Raw genomic sequence first — 16,608 nt, 5'->3', positions numbered from 1 at the left:
GCAATTTTACCACTGGATAGTGACTATGCCTCTATGGAACTTCTTAAGGTAGGCACAAATTTATGGAAACTACCTGCAAAAGACAGATAACCGTTACTAATATGGTGCAGGACCAGCTTTGGCATTCAGGACTGCTGGCAGTCTCCTTGGAATGGATAATAGAGGTACGGTATCGATTTCAGGGAACTCTTGTACCATTCTTCCTGCGAGACATTGGCCCAGGCCACATGTGAGCAAACGTCCTCCTCTTGGCAGAGCCGGATTAAGACCACATGGTCCCAAGCAGAGCAATAAATTTAGGGCCCCCCTCTTCAACCACCCTGTTGAAAGGATGTCCCTGCAGTATAGGTAGTTGGATGTCCCCCAACTATAGGTAGTAGCCAGATGTCCTCCCAGAATAGATAGCAAGACAACACCCCTGTAGCCAGATGTTCCCCCAGTATAGGTAGCCAAGTGACCCCCCCCACTATAGGTAGCCAAGTCACCCCCCCACACTATAGGTAGCCAGATGACCCCCATGTATATATATAGAGCCAGCTATCACCCCCCCCCCCCCCCCCCAGTATAGGTAGTCAGATGTCCCCCCACCCAGGCAGCCCGCTGTTTCCACAGTATAAGTAGCCAGATGTCCCCTCAGTATGGATAGCCAGATGACCTCCCCAGTAGAGGTAACCAGATCCAAATGTCTCCCAACCAGTGTCTCACAGGTGGGTTACATGATAAGAGACCCTAGCTGTCGCCATAGAGAACAGATACTAAAAAGCACTGAGGAGAATCTGCATCGAAGATGTGGCGCGGGAATGTGGAGAGGTTGTGTCTTTGCTCTCACACTGCGAATGTCATCTGTTTTGCTGCTGGGTAATGCCACAACGTGTCAAACTAACAAGATTCCCGTCTTAGCATGGCTGTGGCCACGCTCAAGTATAACTCGGGTGATAAAACTAAGGCTAATTAGCTCAGCAATGACAGGAAACCAATGGAAAACATCACAAACAGAACTCTAGACTGGGAGCACACTTGTCTGTTTTCTGCCCCGGAACACTGAGAACCAATGTAAATCAATGACAGGCCAGTGCACACTTCAAGGTGTTTTTCCTATCCAGAAAAAAACCTGACAGCAGTGAAGCAAAGTGTGGATTTTATATATCAATTAAAGTAGCTTCTGTGAAAAAAATGCCTGTGGTTTCCCACATACAGACACACATGGTGTGTAAAAAACGGATGCAGAAAAGCGCACACAGAAAACTGACAGACAAGTGTTCTCCCAGCCAAAAGCTTTTTAGCAGAGCAGTTTGTCTAAATGATGATGCTATCATGGAAGAAAAGCTAACTACAGATGTGCCTGTATCCTTTCTGGCAAGCAAGCAGAGTTACATGAACAGGGGCAATAAATATTTATTGGGGTGGCCAGGGCCCTTGACCTTTCACTAGATCAAAGCAACTGCCTCTATTGTCTGGTGGATAATCCGGCTATGGAGGTGTGGGAGGGGAAAACAGGAGGAAAAGAGTCTTCAGCCAATCAGGCTGCATTAGTTAAGCCTGAGGAGATAGTAAAGAAGCAAAAAAAAGACAACCCAGCATGCCCTGCAACTTCCTTTGTGCGGCACATGTACCAAATAAGAGGCAGGTAAACTGGGGAATGATCTTTTATCAATAACCAAAGTAATAGTGATTTTTAACTTTTGGATTGCCTGGTTAGCATCCTTATTACTTGTTTACCAGATAAAAATAAAGAATTGATTTTTGATTTTATGCCAGACATTTAATGCCACCCTCAATTTTTGTTCGGCTCACCACCGCTGCCCTCATAGCTTTCACCTCTGGTTTCTTCCATGTAAATAGCTCATCAGCAATCTATAACTGACCCAAGCGACTTAAATTATTATTTTTTATATGCACCAATGGATGTTTGTAATAGTGTGCTGTTTGGGGGAGTAGCCTTCATTACCTACAGGCATGGCCGGCGCTTCCATAGAGGCGCAGGGGACAATTACCCCAGAGCCTGCAGGGCCCCCCAAGGTGCCCCTCCTCCCCTCCAGCTATAGTGAACAATGCCAGTGGGAATGCTGTGTGTTTACTTTGTATAGGAAAAGAAGGAGGTGAATAATGGAAACCCCAAAGATACCTTTATAGGGGACACATGATGGACACCTAATAATATTGTGTGATGGGTGGGTGGGGGGGGTGTAGGATTGGATTGGGCCTGGCAGTCGCCTCAAATTGTTGATTTGGTTTGAAGGAGGGCGTCAGGGGGACCCCCAAAGTTACTTTTGCCCCAGAGCCCCACTGTAGCTAGAACTAGCCCTGCCTATGGGGGCTGCTCCTGTGGCCTCTCGTCCATACAGTCTTCGCCATCTCCTCCACACAGTGCCACAATTTCATTTTCCTAGGGTTGATAGATGTGTGTGCATGCCATCTGCAATGCATGCTGGGAAATGTAGTCTGTGGATACGAGTACAAAGATCTCAGCAAGCAATGCAGCGGCCGAACGCAAACCACGACCCCGGGAAAATGCAGCAATGTGTGGAGCAGATGGCAACTACTATAAGGACGAGAGGCCGCAGGAGCAGCCCCTGTAGGTAAGTATTGCCTCTCTCCCCACCCGCTGTACTACAAACCTCCCCTTACAGGGGAACTGAAGAGAGAGGTATATGGAGGCTGCCATGTTTATTTCCTTTCAAGCAATACCAGTTGCCTGGCAGCCCTGCTGGTCTATTTCTCTATAGTAGTATCTGAATAACACCAGAAACAATTATGCAGCTAGTTTTGTCAGATCTGACTTTAAAGACTGAAACACCTGCTTGTTCAGGGACTATGGCTAATAGTATTAGAGGCAGAGGATCAGCAGGGCTGCCAGACAACTGGTATTGCTTAAAAAGAAATAAACATGGCAGCCTCCATATACATCTCTCTTCAGTTCCCATTTAAAGTGGAACTGCAATAATAAAAAAAGTGTTTCACTTACCTGGAGCTTCTGCAAGCTCATTGCAGCCTTCCTGTCCCACTCCGGTCCTCCGCGATCCTCCGTTCTCCTGCCGCCAACTACTTTCAATTCGGTGGACTCGGCAACTGCGCCTGCGCGCCCCGGGCCACGCGTATCTTTCTCCGCAGTAGCGTCGGCGTGCGCCGTGGGGCATGCCGACGCAGTTGATGGTACCACAGTACCGAAAGCAGCTGACGGCGGGAGAACAGAGAATCGTGCAGAACCAGCGCAGGACAGGAAGGCTGCAAGGAGCTGGCAGAAGCCCCAGGTAAGTGAAACAATTTTTTTTATTATTATATTATTTCAGTCACGCTTTAAACAAAATAATAATTTGAGGTGCTCAGAGCGCTCTTTAAAACTAAATTGCTGCAGACAGGGAAGTGTGCAAATAATTTCACTCACATACAGATATTGTATATGTATTTTAATAAACCCAATCAGGGAGATATAGTGCGCTTGAGAAATAAAGCTACAGCTTTGTGCACATTATGCGAAATTGCTTTAAATAGGCGGATGAAACATTGACATGGGCGGAAGCATATGAAGCAGAGCTAAGTAACAGAAATATTGCGCATGCTCAGAGAGACTGGGAGCGGCAGAGAACTGACAGTGGTCACGTGGTTAAGTGACGTCGCTATGATCGTTAGAGAAATACCCATAGTGCTGCTGGCAATCTCTGCCACTAGAGCACAAGCTGCACACCTCAGCAGTGGCGGCCATTTTGCTGAAGCCCAGCATTCCCAGCCATAGAGAGGAGGCCCCACCCCCAGCTTGCTCTTGCTCTGGACAAAGTGTATCCCCCCAGCCATGTGATAAGCCCCCCTGCAGCCAGGTGTGTGAATGCTGAGTGGGAAGAGGAGAGAGGAATGAGCTGTGTGTTTGGGGGACCCTCACATGGTGTAGAGACCCCCTTTGTGAATCAGCTGTTCCTCCAGACTTTGCAGCAGCTCTGCCTGTGTCCCCTCTCTGCTGGAGGGGCTGCCTTTGTCTGCTGCAAGCTTCCATTATCACCTCAGTAAGTGTGGCATTTATATTAGTGTGTGTTGTGACATCAGCACCTAACAATAAACAGAACTTTTTAATAAGGTGGCACTGCCCCCTTTAGACCAGTTACTATTGAAATGTGATTTTTATGGTGACAATCCTGCTTTAATGCTGAATAGCAGTGTTGGTGACCACACAGGTGTCAGTTAGTAATAGGCAGCGCAGTTACTATAGGAAACTGCTGCATGTAACGGCTAGTGGGCAGCTGTCCTCAGCTCAGATGTACATACAGGGCTCAGCAGTGTTTCTACAACCTATAGTATGGGGAGGAGGTGCAGCTGCCACCAGATTGACCATTAGACCAGATTAGACAGATCCCTCTCTGATAAAATTGATCAGAGAAGGATCTGTTCCCTGCCTGCACACTGAACTCCAATACATTTCAGCAGAAAATCTATAGGAAATTATCCTAGCGCCACCACTGCTGGACCCCCCCCCCCCCCCCCCCCCAGTGTATATGTGGGTGCCTCCCCAACAATGTCCGTACAGTGTTGAAAGCTCACCAGTCCTCTGGTGTAAATTCTGGCTTCCTGCAGTGTCCGGCGTATCAGTGAGCGCCTGTACTCGTGACACATTTTCCAGCATTTTTGATCGATCGTTTTGACCGATTTTCAGCTCAATTACGGTTAAAAGGTCGATCGGGTGGCCATGTTGTGGCTGATCCTCCAAAATGATAAACTTAAAGGATCAGAAAGTCGATCGCTTTGCAAAATTGAGTCATGTATGGGCACCCTAAGGGCCTGTTTCCACTACAAGGGAACACGCAGCGTTTCCCTGCTTGCATAACATATTGTTCTGTTACAATACTCTAGCTGGCTGCAAACAGAGCAGCACATGCGCGAGTCTCAGAGACTCAATAGGTGCTCCCAGTGTTGTGTCTGAGTACGCTGCCTGTTAATTTGCGCTGCCCCGCATGCGCAGTAGGAGACTGTGCGGCCAAAGTTCTTATTTAATTATGCTGCTGGTGGTAAAATACTAAATATCTCTGCTTCCACACCTCTTACACTCCCCAAATTTTCAGGGTAGGGAGGGGACCCCCCGAACGACCTCTATGCCAAATTGCAGCCCCCAAGCCCCACTGGTTACCGAGATAGGTTTCTATAATCTATCTCCTGAACCAGTGGGGCTCGAGGGCTGCAATTTGGCATAGAGGTCGTTCGGGGGGTCCTCTCCCTACCCTGAAAATTTGGGGAGTGTAGGATGTGTGGAAGCGGAGATATTTAGAATTTTACCACCAGCAGCATAATTAACTTCACACTGAGCATGCGTGCTACTCAATGGCCTCAATTCATAAAGCATTCCCGCAGGCGGAAATGCTGAAAACAGCTGACTTTACCGACCACTTAGCAAAATGCGTATTCATAAAGGCTGTTTACGCATGAAAAGCTGACATTCCAGAGCAGAGCATAAATCACCACCTTGTGCAGTGATTATCTTAGCAAATGTAACAAAATGTCCATTCATAAAGATTAGAGCAAGCGGTATGCGGACGGGAAATACCGCTTGCTCCGATGTAGCGATAAGCATGCAGATTACATGTAACCGAATGGGACAGACCTCCCAAGCAGCAGCAGAGAGAGCAGCGCACGGAGGCACTCTGCCAGCTTTTTTTTTCCGGCAGCCTACCGCCAGCCTACAGCGGGAAATCTCCGCACTGCTATCGCAGCTGGCAACATTTTCATGAATGACCACCCAGAAGTCTGAAATACCGAAAGCGGTGTTTTCCCGCACGGATTTACTTTTCCGACCACACTGTTATGAATCGAGCCCAATGTGGGAGGGAGCTTCCCGACAGCACAATCAGACATTACACCGGCAGTGCCTGATTCTAAAGGCCCCCTCCACAGGCTTCCTGTACAACAGCGGTGACGTCACCCTGACAGGCACTCCCACTGTACAGCGGCTGTCACACTGCTCATTAGGAATGGTCAATGCAGGCAGGGGGAGAGAGGCAGTGTGCCTCTGAAGTATTACAGATTATGCACCCCTCCACAGCGTTAGTGCGTCCCATGTCACCGATGCGAACAAAGGGACAGATTCAGAGCAGAAAGTACATTTTATTTATTATGTGGAACAGTAAAAAAAAAAAAACAACAACACTTTGCTGGTAACTTCTGCACGCAATGCAACAGCACTAAAGGTGTCTGTTGGGAAAAAAACAGTGTTTTTGACAGTGGTTCTTTAAATAAATGAGATCCATATTATCAGTGTTGAATTTACGGAGTAGCTATGTACTGGTAGCTACTTTCAATTGAGATTTAATTGAGACAGCTGTGACCGCGAGGGGGGGAGGGGTTAACATACCCATGAGGCCATCTGATAGGATGCCTCCCACAAGGCGTTCCATGTCACTCCTATGATTCCTCCTTCTGGGCTAAAGAATTGAGCATGGGAATAATGTGAGAGACGACATGGATGCATTGGATCAGACGGCTGCACAGGTATGTTAACTCCTCCCCCTTCCTGCGGTCACAGCTGTCTCATTTAAAGAGAACCTTAACTGAGAGTGATATGGATGTTTCCTGTTAAACAATACCAGTTGCCTGGCAGTCCAGCTGATCTCTGTGGCTGCAATAGTGGCTAAATCACCCTGAAACAAGCATGCAGCTAATCCAGTCTGACTTCAGTCAGAGCACCTGATCTGCATGCTTGTTCAGGGGCTGTGGCTAAAAGTATTAGAGACTCAGGATCAGCAGGCGATTCAGGCAACTGGTATTATTTTAAAAGGAAAAATCCATATCCTTCTCAGATTAGGTTCCCTTTAATCTCAATTCCGACTAGCTACAAGTATGTAGCTACTCCATAAAATCAACACTTAATATTATCATCCAGTATAATGAGCCGTCTGTGACCTGCTGGGTGTGCAGCGCATGTCATACATCTCCTTATATAGTCCTACAGGCCAGATAATCCTCAGTCTATTCTCCCCCCTGTGTAGGTCACATGACCATATCAATGAGGATGGATGAGGACCAGAGTCACATGACTGAGAGGATAGTAATGCTCAGCCTGGAGATCATCTGCCTGCTGACTGGAGAGGTGAGGAGGATTCTGGTAGGGCTGGCTGGAGAGGTGAGGAGGATTCTGGGAGGGCCGACTAGAGAGGTGAGGAGGATTCTGGGAGGGCCGACTAGAGAGGTGAGGAGGATTCTGGGAGGGCCGACTAGAGAGGTGAGGAGGATTCTGGGAGGGCCGACTAGAGAGGTGAGGAGGATTCTGGGAGGGACACATACACTGACCTCCATAATGATTACGACAAAGGGCTGGTAGGCGTATAAAGCAGTCATGTTTAGTACTTTGTTGCATATGTTTTGCATGTAATGACTGCTTGAAGTCTGTGATTTATAGACATTAGCAGGTGCTGAGGATCTGCTCTGGTGACGCTCTGCCAAACTCTACTGCAGCCGCCTTCATCACCTGCTTGTCTGCTGGCATTTCCTGACACTTGTGCAGATAAGGTGTTTCTATACTCTGTAGAAGTCATTGTGCAGCTGCCACCAGCAGTGACATGATCAGTGCAGATACGTGTGCAGTACCTGTGGCAGCCATACATGCTGTAACACCTCCACCACCATATATAACTGATGAGCGGCTATGCTTTGCATCCTGGGTAGTTCCTTTTCCTCTCCACACTTTCCTCTCGTCATCACTCTCATACAGGCTCATCTTGTTTGTCCATAACTACTTCTTACAGGATTCTTCCCCTGCACAGCCATTCTATATATACACCTGTGTCCTTCACTGCATTCTTATACCATCATCATCACAGCATATCAGGCCTGTGCTAGGTGAGGAGGATTCTGGGAATGTACATGGTGATTGTTGTTACTGTGTGTTATTACACAGGAGTATGAAGTAGTGAAGAAGACATCTGGTGAGACTCCCGGGAGCCGTCTTCATGGCCCATCCACCATCTCAGTGCCTCCACCTCACTCCCTGACACCTCAAAGAAACAATGTAAAGAAGATTCTAGAAGTCATAAACAAGATGATTGAGCTGCTGACAGGACAGGTGAGCAGTGCTGAGGATTATGGGACATTATGCAGCATCAGCAAGGGATGTGTGTGGATAGTGACTATTGTTGTGTGTGCCAGGTCCCTATGAGGTGTCAGGATGTCACAGTCTATTTCTCCATGGAGGAGTGGCAGTATTTAGAAGGACACAAGGACCTCTACAAGGACTTCATAATGGAGAATCAGCCGCCCCTCACATCACCAGGTAAGAGCAGTTCAGAGGATCCACTTAGATCTCCCCCATTATCTGATAAGCACATTAGCCTGGATCACCTGCTAGACAGAATCCATTGGAAACAAACACTCAGTAACTGATCATTGGATAATTATTCAGTGAAACACAACCCAACAACATGAAAACATGGTAAACAATAATGATACTTGGGCAAAGCTAACAGTCTATCCCTCAGGAGACAAACTTCAATCCTCAAGGGCCAAATCCGGGACAGTGTTTAGGATGGACAGAGAAATGTGCTCTACTTGATGAGCCACACCTCTCCTGATTCAGTCCCATCAATTCGTTAGAGCTGTGTCAAAACCATGTGAGGACCTTGGCCCCCGAGGACTGGAGTGTGGCAGCTTTTTGAATCGGTTCATGCTATTCTCATTCATGCAAGACCGAACAGATGTTGCAAAATCACTTGGATAATACAGAGGCGCCAATGAAGTATAAAATAGATTAAAATGGGTGGTTGTAATATGTTGAATGTTTTGAGATTTTAATCGAGTGATCTAAATATTTGATGATTTGAGCTCTCTACATAGCTAGGGCCCTGCTGTGATGAGAAGGAGAATTGTCTATATTGGATGTGACGCGATTGAGATATCAAAGCTATAGATCAATTATATATGTGATATGGATAAGCCTGATTGAAAAGAAATCTTCCATTATCTAGGTTAGGGGAACAAGGCTTTAGTTGGAATGTTAACATAAGACTTGGTCTATGATGTCTGTGAACTACCCCCCTCTCTTGGAATGTATATGCTAGCCATCCCCCACAGTCAGAAGCTATGGTCAAGCAGCTGTCTTTCATTATTTCTCTGGCCAAGGCATACCAGAAGATTGCCAAGTCTGGTTTCAGCCAGAATGGAACATGTGCTCTCTTTGGGATAAATGAGGAGTTAACTGAAACAGCTAGATTCAGTAGTTGACCAATAGAAATGATAGCATTATTTAATTAGACCAATCACAGATAGTATTGGGATACACTGTGGGACCATCCCATTTTAGTTATACAGGGTACTTAGGCGGGAAAGTGTCATTCTTTCATTCTTCAGCTTCACACACACACCCTTTCACATACAGACACACAAACCAAACAATAGACCTTTTTTTTAATATACATACAGATTACTAATCCAATTTGTAACTGTTTTTGATGTAACTAAGAATTGTACCTTATTGAATTTTCGAATATAAATGGAAATCAATAATGCTTAATTAAACGACCACATCTTTTTAAATGATTTGCTCTGGTCTCCAAAAGACTTTGTTTTTAAACAACAAATCCCACTTATTACAGTGGTGTTGATAGAATCGCCTCGCCATATAGAGACGCAACAATATGTATGATGGATCAAATACATTTGTTCTTACTCCAAAAAGGTTCTGCAACACGTTTTGCCAGTCTGGCGCCCGCTTCCTCAGGCAAGGTACAAGCAGGAGTAACCAATAAGGTGTCAATACTTGTATAGCGCCTCTGAGACAGAGGAGTAAGAACACCTTTTTTGGAGTAAGAATAAATATATTTTATCCATGATACCTATTGTTGTGTCTTAAAACACCACCCATTTTAAGCTGTTTTTAATCTATGTTTTACTTCATTGGCGCCTCTGTATTATCCAAGTGATTTGATTATCCACCCAGTGGATGGGTGTTATAGCCCTCTTTCTTTCAGTCTACGGAGAGCGACATCTTAGCCTGAGTGGGGACGGGAAAATTCCCCATCTGCACATTGAGTGGTTGCCTGTGGCGGCAACCTATACTTGTGAGTATATCGTCTCTCATTTATCCCACTTAAATACCACAATAATACATGATAGGGGCTCCTGACTTGTAATTTTTTTGTCGCTTATTGACCTACAACTGTTCACACAAGTTCCCGTGCGTGGCTGCCTTGCATTACCTGTGTATGAACCTTCCCATACACCATGCGGTGGCGGATGTCATTTCTGCTACCAGTGCCGCATGAAGGCCCCATAGAGTTTCATTAGCGTAGCTGTGGCCTCTATGTGGCCTCTAGCAAAACCAGCCCACCACAACTAGCCAATGTGAAAGGGCCCTGAGGTGTGTTGGTTTGTGAACTGTCAGTGAACTTACTGCTAAGAGACTTTTGCTTTATGCTGAAGATAACTGTTTGTTTGCTGTAAAAAGTTTGATTTATTTTTTGCTGATTAAAGCTAATTTGAGCTGAATGAAAACACATGGGGATAGATATATCATGCTGGGCTGCTAAAGCAGCGCCGCTTAACCATTTTCGCTGCTCGTCCAAAAGGCTGCTACTATGCACTCCCGCGCCGCTGCCCATTAACCCAGAGATCATTGAATGGGAACACAGTTCCCATTGATTGATCTAAGTACCCAGTAGAAAGCCCAAAGGATTCTTTCAGAAGACGCAATCTTTCTAAAGAAAAAAAAAGTTTCCAGTCCTCCCTTCACATCCCTTAAAGAGACTCTGTACCAACAAAAACCTCCCCTGGGGGGTACTCACCTCGGGTGGGGGAAGCCTCCGGATCCTAATGAGGCTTCCCACGCCGTCCTCTGTCCCACGGGGGTCTCGCCGACTGTCAGTTCAATATTTACCTTTGCTGGCTCCAGCGGGGGCGCTGTGGCGACTTTCGGCACGGAAATAGACGGAAATACCCGATCTCCGTCGGGTCCGCTCTACTGCGCAGGCGCCGGAAACTTGCGCCTGCGCAGTAGAGCAGACCCGACGGCGATCGGGTATTTCCGCCTACTTCGGCGCCGAGAGGCATCAGAGCGCCTGCGCAGGAGCCAGGAAGGTAAATATTGCGTCACCGCTGCACGGAGGGCTACAGCGAGACCCCCGAGGGACGCAGGACGGCGTGGGAAGCCTCATTAGGATCCTGAGGCTTCCCCCACCCGAGGTGAGTACCCCCCAGGGGCCGTTTTGTCGTTACAGTTCCTCTTTAAGCAAAAGCACTCGATTACAGGACTAAAAAAAAAAATGTGACTGTGGCCATCTTGTGGCCAAATAGTACAACTACATCTACATACATTTTTTTTTAAATAAATACAATGTATTACATTTAAAATTAACTGTTTACGCACCACTCCCCCCTTCCACACACACACACTTCAAAAAAATACCCAAATACATTTTTTTAATTTTATTTACAATTAAAAAAAAACATGAATAGTTACCTAAGGGTCTTAACTTCTTTTTTAATATGCATGAGAAGAGGGTATATTACTATTATTTTTTTTATTATAAGCTTGTAAATAGTGATGGACGCGAAACTGAAAAAATGCACCTTTTATTTCTAAATAAATTATTGGCGTCATACATTGTGATAGGGACATAATTTAAATGGAGTAATAACTGGGACAAATGGGCAAATACAATATGTGGATTTTAATTATGGTAGCATGTATTATTTTGAAGCTGTAATGGCCAAAAACCTGAGAAATATTTTTTTTTCTTAATATTCCCGTTAAAATGCACTTAGAAAACAATAATTCTTAGCAAAATGTACCACCCAAAGAAAGCCTAATTAGTGGTAGAAAAAACAAGATATAGATCAATTCATTGTGATAAGTATTGATGAAGTTATTGGCGAATGAATAGGAGGTGAAAATTGCTCGGATGCATAAGGTGAAAAATGACTCAAGGCTGAAGTGGTTAACCACTTAAGTACCAGCGGTCTCTGCCTCCTTAAGGACCAGAGACTGCTGGTACAATACCGACAGAATCCCAACGAATCACCGCGCATACCCGCGTCACTGCCACATGCCGGGATCCTCCTGACATAGACTCTGCGGACTCTATGACGTGTGTCTATTAATGTAAGCCAATGGGAGCGGCTTACATTGATAGACACGGCCAGGAGCCAATGAAATCGGCTCCTGACCGATTCACATAGCTCTGCCGTCATAGAGTCCGCAGAGCCAGTGAGCTGCAGTAAGAGACGTTGGGTTTCAGCGGAGTGATCGTCGGGGAGCAACAGAAACTGAGGATGCGCGCTGCGGGCGGTGATTGAAATCTACGCCCTGCCAGCCAGGAGCCCTCCAAAACAGGGCGTATATTTCAATCACCGCGGTCCTTAAGTAGTTAAAGGACCACTGTCGCAGAAAAATGTAAAATATGTGTAAACATATACAAATAAGAAATATGTTTCTTCCAGAGTTAAATGAGCCATACATGACTTTTCTCCTATGTTGATGCTGATACTTATTGTAGGTAGTAGATATCTGACAGAACCAACATGTTTTGGACTAGTCCATCTCTTCATGGGGATTCTCAGCAAGGCTTTTATTCTTTATGAAGACATTCCCTGAAAAGGATTTATACAAAGATGCTGGCCAGCCTCCCTGCTTGCTGCACACTTTTTTGGCAGTTGGACAGAGCATCTGTCAGTCACTAAGTGCTTTTGAAAACAGACAAAACCCTGAGAATCCCCTATGAGGACATAGGCTAGTCAAAAACCTTTCGGTTCTGTCAGTTTTCTACTACCTACTGTAAGTGACAGCAACATAGGAGAAAAATAATTTATGGCTCGTTTTACCCTGGAATAAACATACGTCTTCTTTGTATGTGTTTACATGTATTTTAAATTTTACAATTTTCACGATAGTTGTACTTTAATGAGAGGGGCGTGAGCTCAGAGCTTGCTATGCTGGCGTAGTGCTGCTAGCATGCGCTGGTAACTTACGCTCGCTCCTCCGAACCAACGGCCGCTCCACTGAGCCCCGGCGGGTCCAGTGGCTTTAATGAATGTGAACACAGTGCTTTGATTGGCCCAGTAGGCTGCCAACACAGCCTACAAACCAACACACTTTGGCCCTTTGACACTGGCACGTTGCGGTGGCCTGGTTTTGCCGCTGGCCATCGCTACATCAATAAAAGTCTATGGGGCCTTTCATACCGGCGCAATGCAACGGAAGTGACATTTTCAGCGCATCCCCGACGTACTTTGTTACTTCGTTTAGTAAAAGGGTTACCTCCACTATCTCTGGAAAGTCCAGCCAGGAGCTATACTGCACACACTCTACACTCTACAGCCTGTTTCCATGCCTGCTCAGGCAGACACCACTCCTGAGAAGCAGCACGCCTGCTCAGAAAGACTCCACCCCTGAGCAGTAGTACACCTGCTCAGACAGACTCTACCCCTGAGCAGCAGTACACCTATTCAGACAGGCACCACCCCTGAGCAGCAGGATACCTGCTCAGAAAGACTCCACCCCTGAGCAGCAGTACACCTACTCAGACAGGAACCTCCCCTGAGCAGTGTAACACTTGCTCATACACTGCAGAGGTCCCCCAACCACACGCAAAGCTGCTTCTGTACAGCAGTCACTGGGACTACATGGCAGAGATCACTTTTATGCTGTAATAGAGGAATCTTATATTTCTGCCTTTTCCACCCCTGTGTGTGTTCCCTACAGGTGGATCCAGTAACAGAACCTCACCGGAGAGATATACAGGTCCTCTTTATTCCCAGGATTGTACACAGGAAGATCACACCATCCCCCACCCTCATCAGGTAGATGGAACTGAGGCTGTAAACACAACACTGACTCCATATGGAATGACCTCACTTCATCAGTGCTTGCATTGTAACAGTGTTATTTCCTGTTATTTCCTGTGTTTAGGGTGAAGAAGTGACGGATGTGAAGCTGGAGGATGGAGATGAGGAAGAGACACATGTGAAGGAGGAGCAGCAGTCTGCAGAGGAGAGTGACATGATGGGGACCAGTGACTCAGGGATGCCACTTCCAGGTGAACAAGCAGCCTTGCCCATTGCCACATATAACAATGTGCTTACACCCAGGGCCATTTCCCACCTATTTGGTGCCCCAGACAAGACCATGTGCACCATCCCTCCGGCCTTCACATTGGCTTCAATTAACTGTTGTTGATCTGCTCGGTAAAAAAATAATAATTTGGTAAAATACCACATTCGGTAAATCATGTATATTCTGTGTATCAGTCTTTCCCTGTTCATGTCTGAAGGGTTACAGGGGAAAGCTCTTACTTTCTGATGTCCCGTTCAGCAGTACATTGGTACCATTGGAGTAGCAGGACTGGGTGGCTCCTCCTATTGGCTGGCTCCTTAGACTGTACATTTTACCAAATGGCTTTTTGTTAGTTACTGACAGCTCCAGGCTGCTTTTAAAATGCCGAACATCTCACTTGCTTTTACCAAGTGTTCTAATCTTGGTGAATTGAAATTTATTGAGGTATTTTCTGCACAAGTCGGTCATTTTATCTCAATAACAAACTTAGTGAATTGACATTTGATTGAATTTTCAGTAAATTCAGCTGTTTTCTGCATTGCTGAATGGGGTAATGCTTGGTGAATTGCAGCCATTGTGGGATAGTGTGCGCCATTCAGCCTGGATTGGCCGCATTGAGTGGGCTGGTCACTGATGGTAGATTACAATACACGATACTTCATAAAAACTTGTCTGTACATTACATGTGCTGTAAGGCCTCTGATCTATTGTTGGACTGAATTGATTGACATGTAATTGTTTCTATGACATTCGATCTTATGGGTGGGTTGCTGTGGATTTCATTGTTTTTATTTTATCTATTGTTTGAGTGTAACCTGGTCTTTATTAAAGTGAACCCGAGATGAAAATAAACCAATGAGATAAACAATTGTATCTGTCCTCCTACTCCTAAAAATAACTTAAGGTATATAAAGTTTTTATTTTATGTATAAACATTTACAAAGCAGATTAAATGTTTTAGAGTCTCTGCTCAGTTGCGGTGTTTCAAGAGTCCCAGAGTGAAAATACATGAATTATTGTCCTTTTTATCTTTTCACTTGCAGTCAGAAGCCCAGTTATCTGCTTGGGAAAATGTTTTATAGCTGTAATTTATCAGTGAGCTGATTGGGTCCCGACTGGAGAAAAAATAGCAGTTCCATAGCTGAATATTAACTCCTTCAGGCTGGGGAAAAAAATAAGGAGCACAGCATAAGTGTCTGTATGCTTGCCACTCGTAAATACACATGTCTATCTCATGTCACATGTCATCTTGGGTACACTTTTAAAGAGACCCCGAGCAGTAGCTAAATTCAAAAATTTCACTTACCTGGGGCTTCCTCCAGTCCACCATAGGTTGCAAGGTCCCCCAGCATCCTCCTGGCTCCCCTCCAGATCCCGCTGGCGGCTCCGTTACAGCGACTCCCTGGATGGGTGTCTCGGGCCGACACTTCCTGGATCTGGATGCTCCGCGTCATCATGGCGGCCGGTGTGACAGTCCTGTGTATGCGCGGTTCAGAGTTTGAAAATCACGCATGCGCAGGACTGTCACACTGGCCGCCGTGATGACGCGTAGTGGCCAGCATGATGACGCGGAGTGTCCAGATCCAGGAAGAGACCCAGCACGGGTGTCACTGGTAACGGAACCACCAGCGGGACCCGGAGAGGAACCAGGAGGACGCCGGGGGACCTCACGGCCTACTATGGGCTGGAGGAAGTCCCAGGTAAGAGAAATTTTTGAATTTAGGTACTGCTCTGGGTCTCTTTAAGGCCTAATAAATATTGCATTTATCTGAGCTATGGGTGCTATTTAATTCTTTCTTGCTCTATTTCGATACATGTGGATGATACTGAATGATTGCACATTAGCTCCAGTGGTGTGTATATACAGGTGGGCACATGAGAGACTGGCCCAGGTTTATGGCAGGAGCGTGAGTGTGTACAAGGGGGTGCATGAGAGACCAGCCTGGCTGCCTGGCAGGAGTGTGAGTATATACAGAGGGGCGCATAAAAGAGACCGGCCCGGCTGCCTGGCATGAGCATATACAGGGGGGCGCATAAAAGAGACCGGCCCGGCTGCCTGGCAGGAGTGTAAGTATATACAGGGGAGTTCATGAGAGATGGCCTGGCTGCCTGGCAGGAGCGTGAGTATATACAGGGGGTGCATGAGAGACCGACCCGGCTGCCTGGCAGGAGTGTGAGTATATACAGGGGGGCGCATAAAAGAGACCGGCCCGGCTGCCTGGCAGGAGTGTAAGTATATACAGGGGGGTTCATGAGAGATGGCCTGGCTGCCTGGCAGGAGCGTGAGTATAAACAGGGGGGTGCATGAGAGACCGGCCCGGCTGCCTGGCAGGAGTGTGAGTATATACAGGGGATGCATGAGAGACCGACCCGGCTGCCTGGCAGGAGTGTGAGTATATACAGGGGATGCATGAGAGACCGACCCGGCTGCCTGGCAGGAGTGTGAGTATATACAGGGGGTGCATGAGAGACCGACCCGGCTGCCTGGCAGGAGTGTGAGTATATACAGGGGATGCATGAGAGACCGACCCGGCTGCCTGGCAGGAGTGTGAGTATATACAGGGGGATGCATGAGAGACTGGCCTGGCTGC

The 16,608-nt window shown here is 46.5% G+C and overlaps 1 protein-coding gene across 2 annotated transcripts in view; it reads left to right on the top strand.

Moving 5' to 3' along the window:
- LOC137524137 (zinc finger protein 436-like) overlaps window positions 1-16,608 on the top strand; it is a 297,499-nt gene that overhangs the window by 212,819 nt on the left and 68,072 nt on the right. For both annotated transcript variants that reach the window (XR_011022637.1, XM_068243694.1), the window contains exons 7-8: window positions 13,667-13,764; window positions 13,874-14,000. Coding sequence is in view for 1 of the 2 variants with exons in the window: in XM_068243694.1 (XP_068099795.1) it covers window positions 13,667-13,764; window positions 13,874-14,000 (225 nt within the window). In the remaining variant the exon portion in view is untranslated. The remainder of the gene's footprint in view (window positions 1-13,666; window positions 13,765-13,873; window positions 14,001-16,608) is intronic.

The sequence above is a fragment of the Hyperolius riggenbachi genome, chromosome 7 (assembly GCF_040937935.1).
Source record: "Hyperolius riggenbachi isolate aHypRig1 chromosome 7, aHypRig1.pri, whole genome shotgun sequence".
Classification (NCBI taxonomy): domain Eukaryota; kingdom Metazoa; phylum Chordata; class Amphibia; order Anura; family Hyperoliidae; genus Hyperolius; species Hyperolius riggenbachi.
This window is presented reverse-complemented; position numbering and strand designations above follow the sequence as displayed.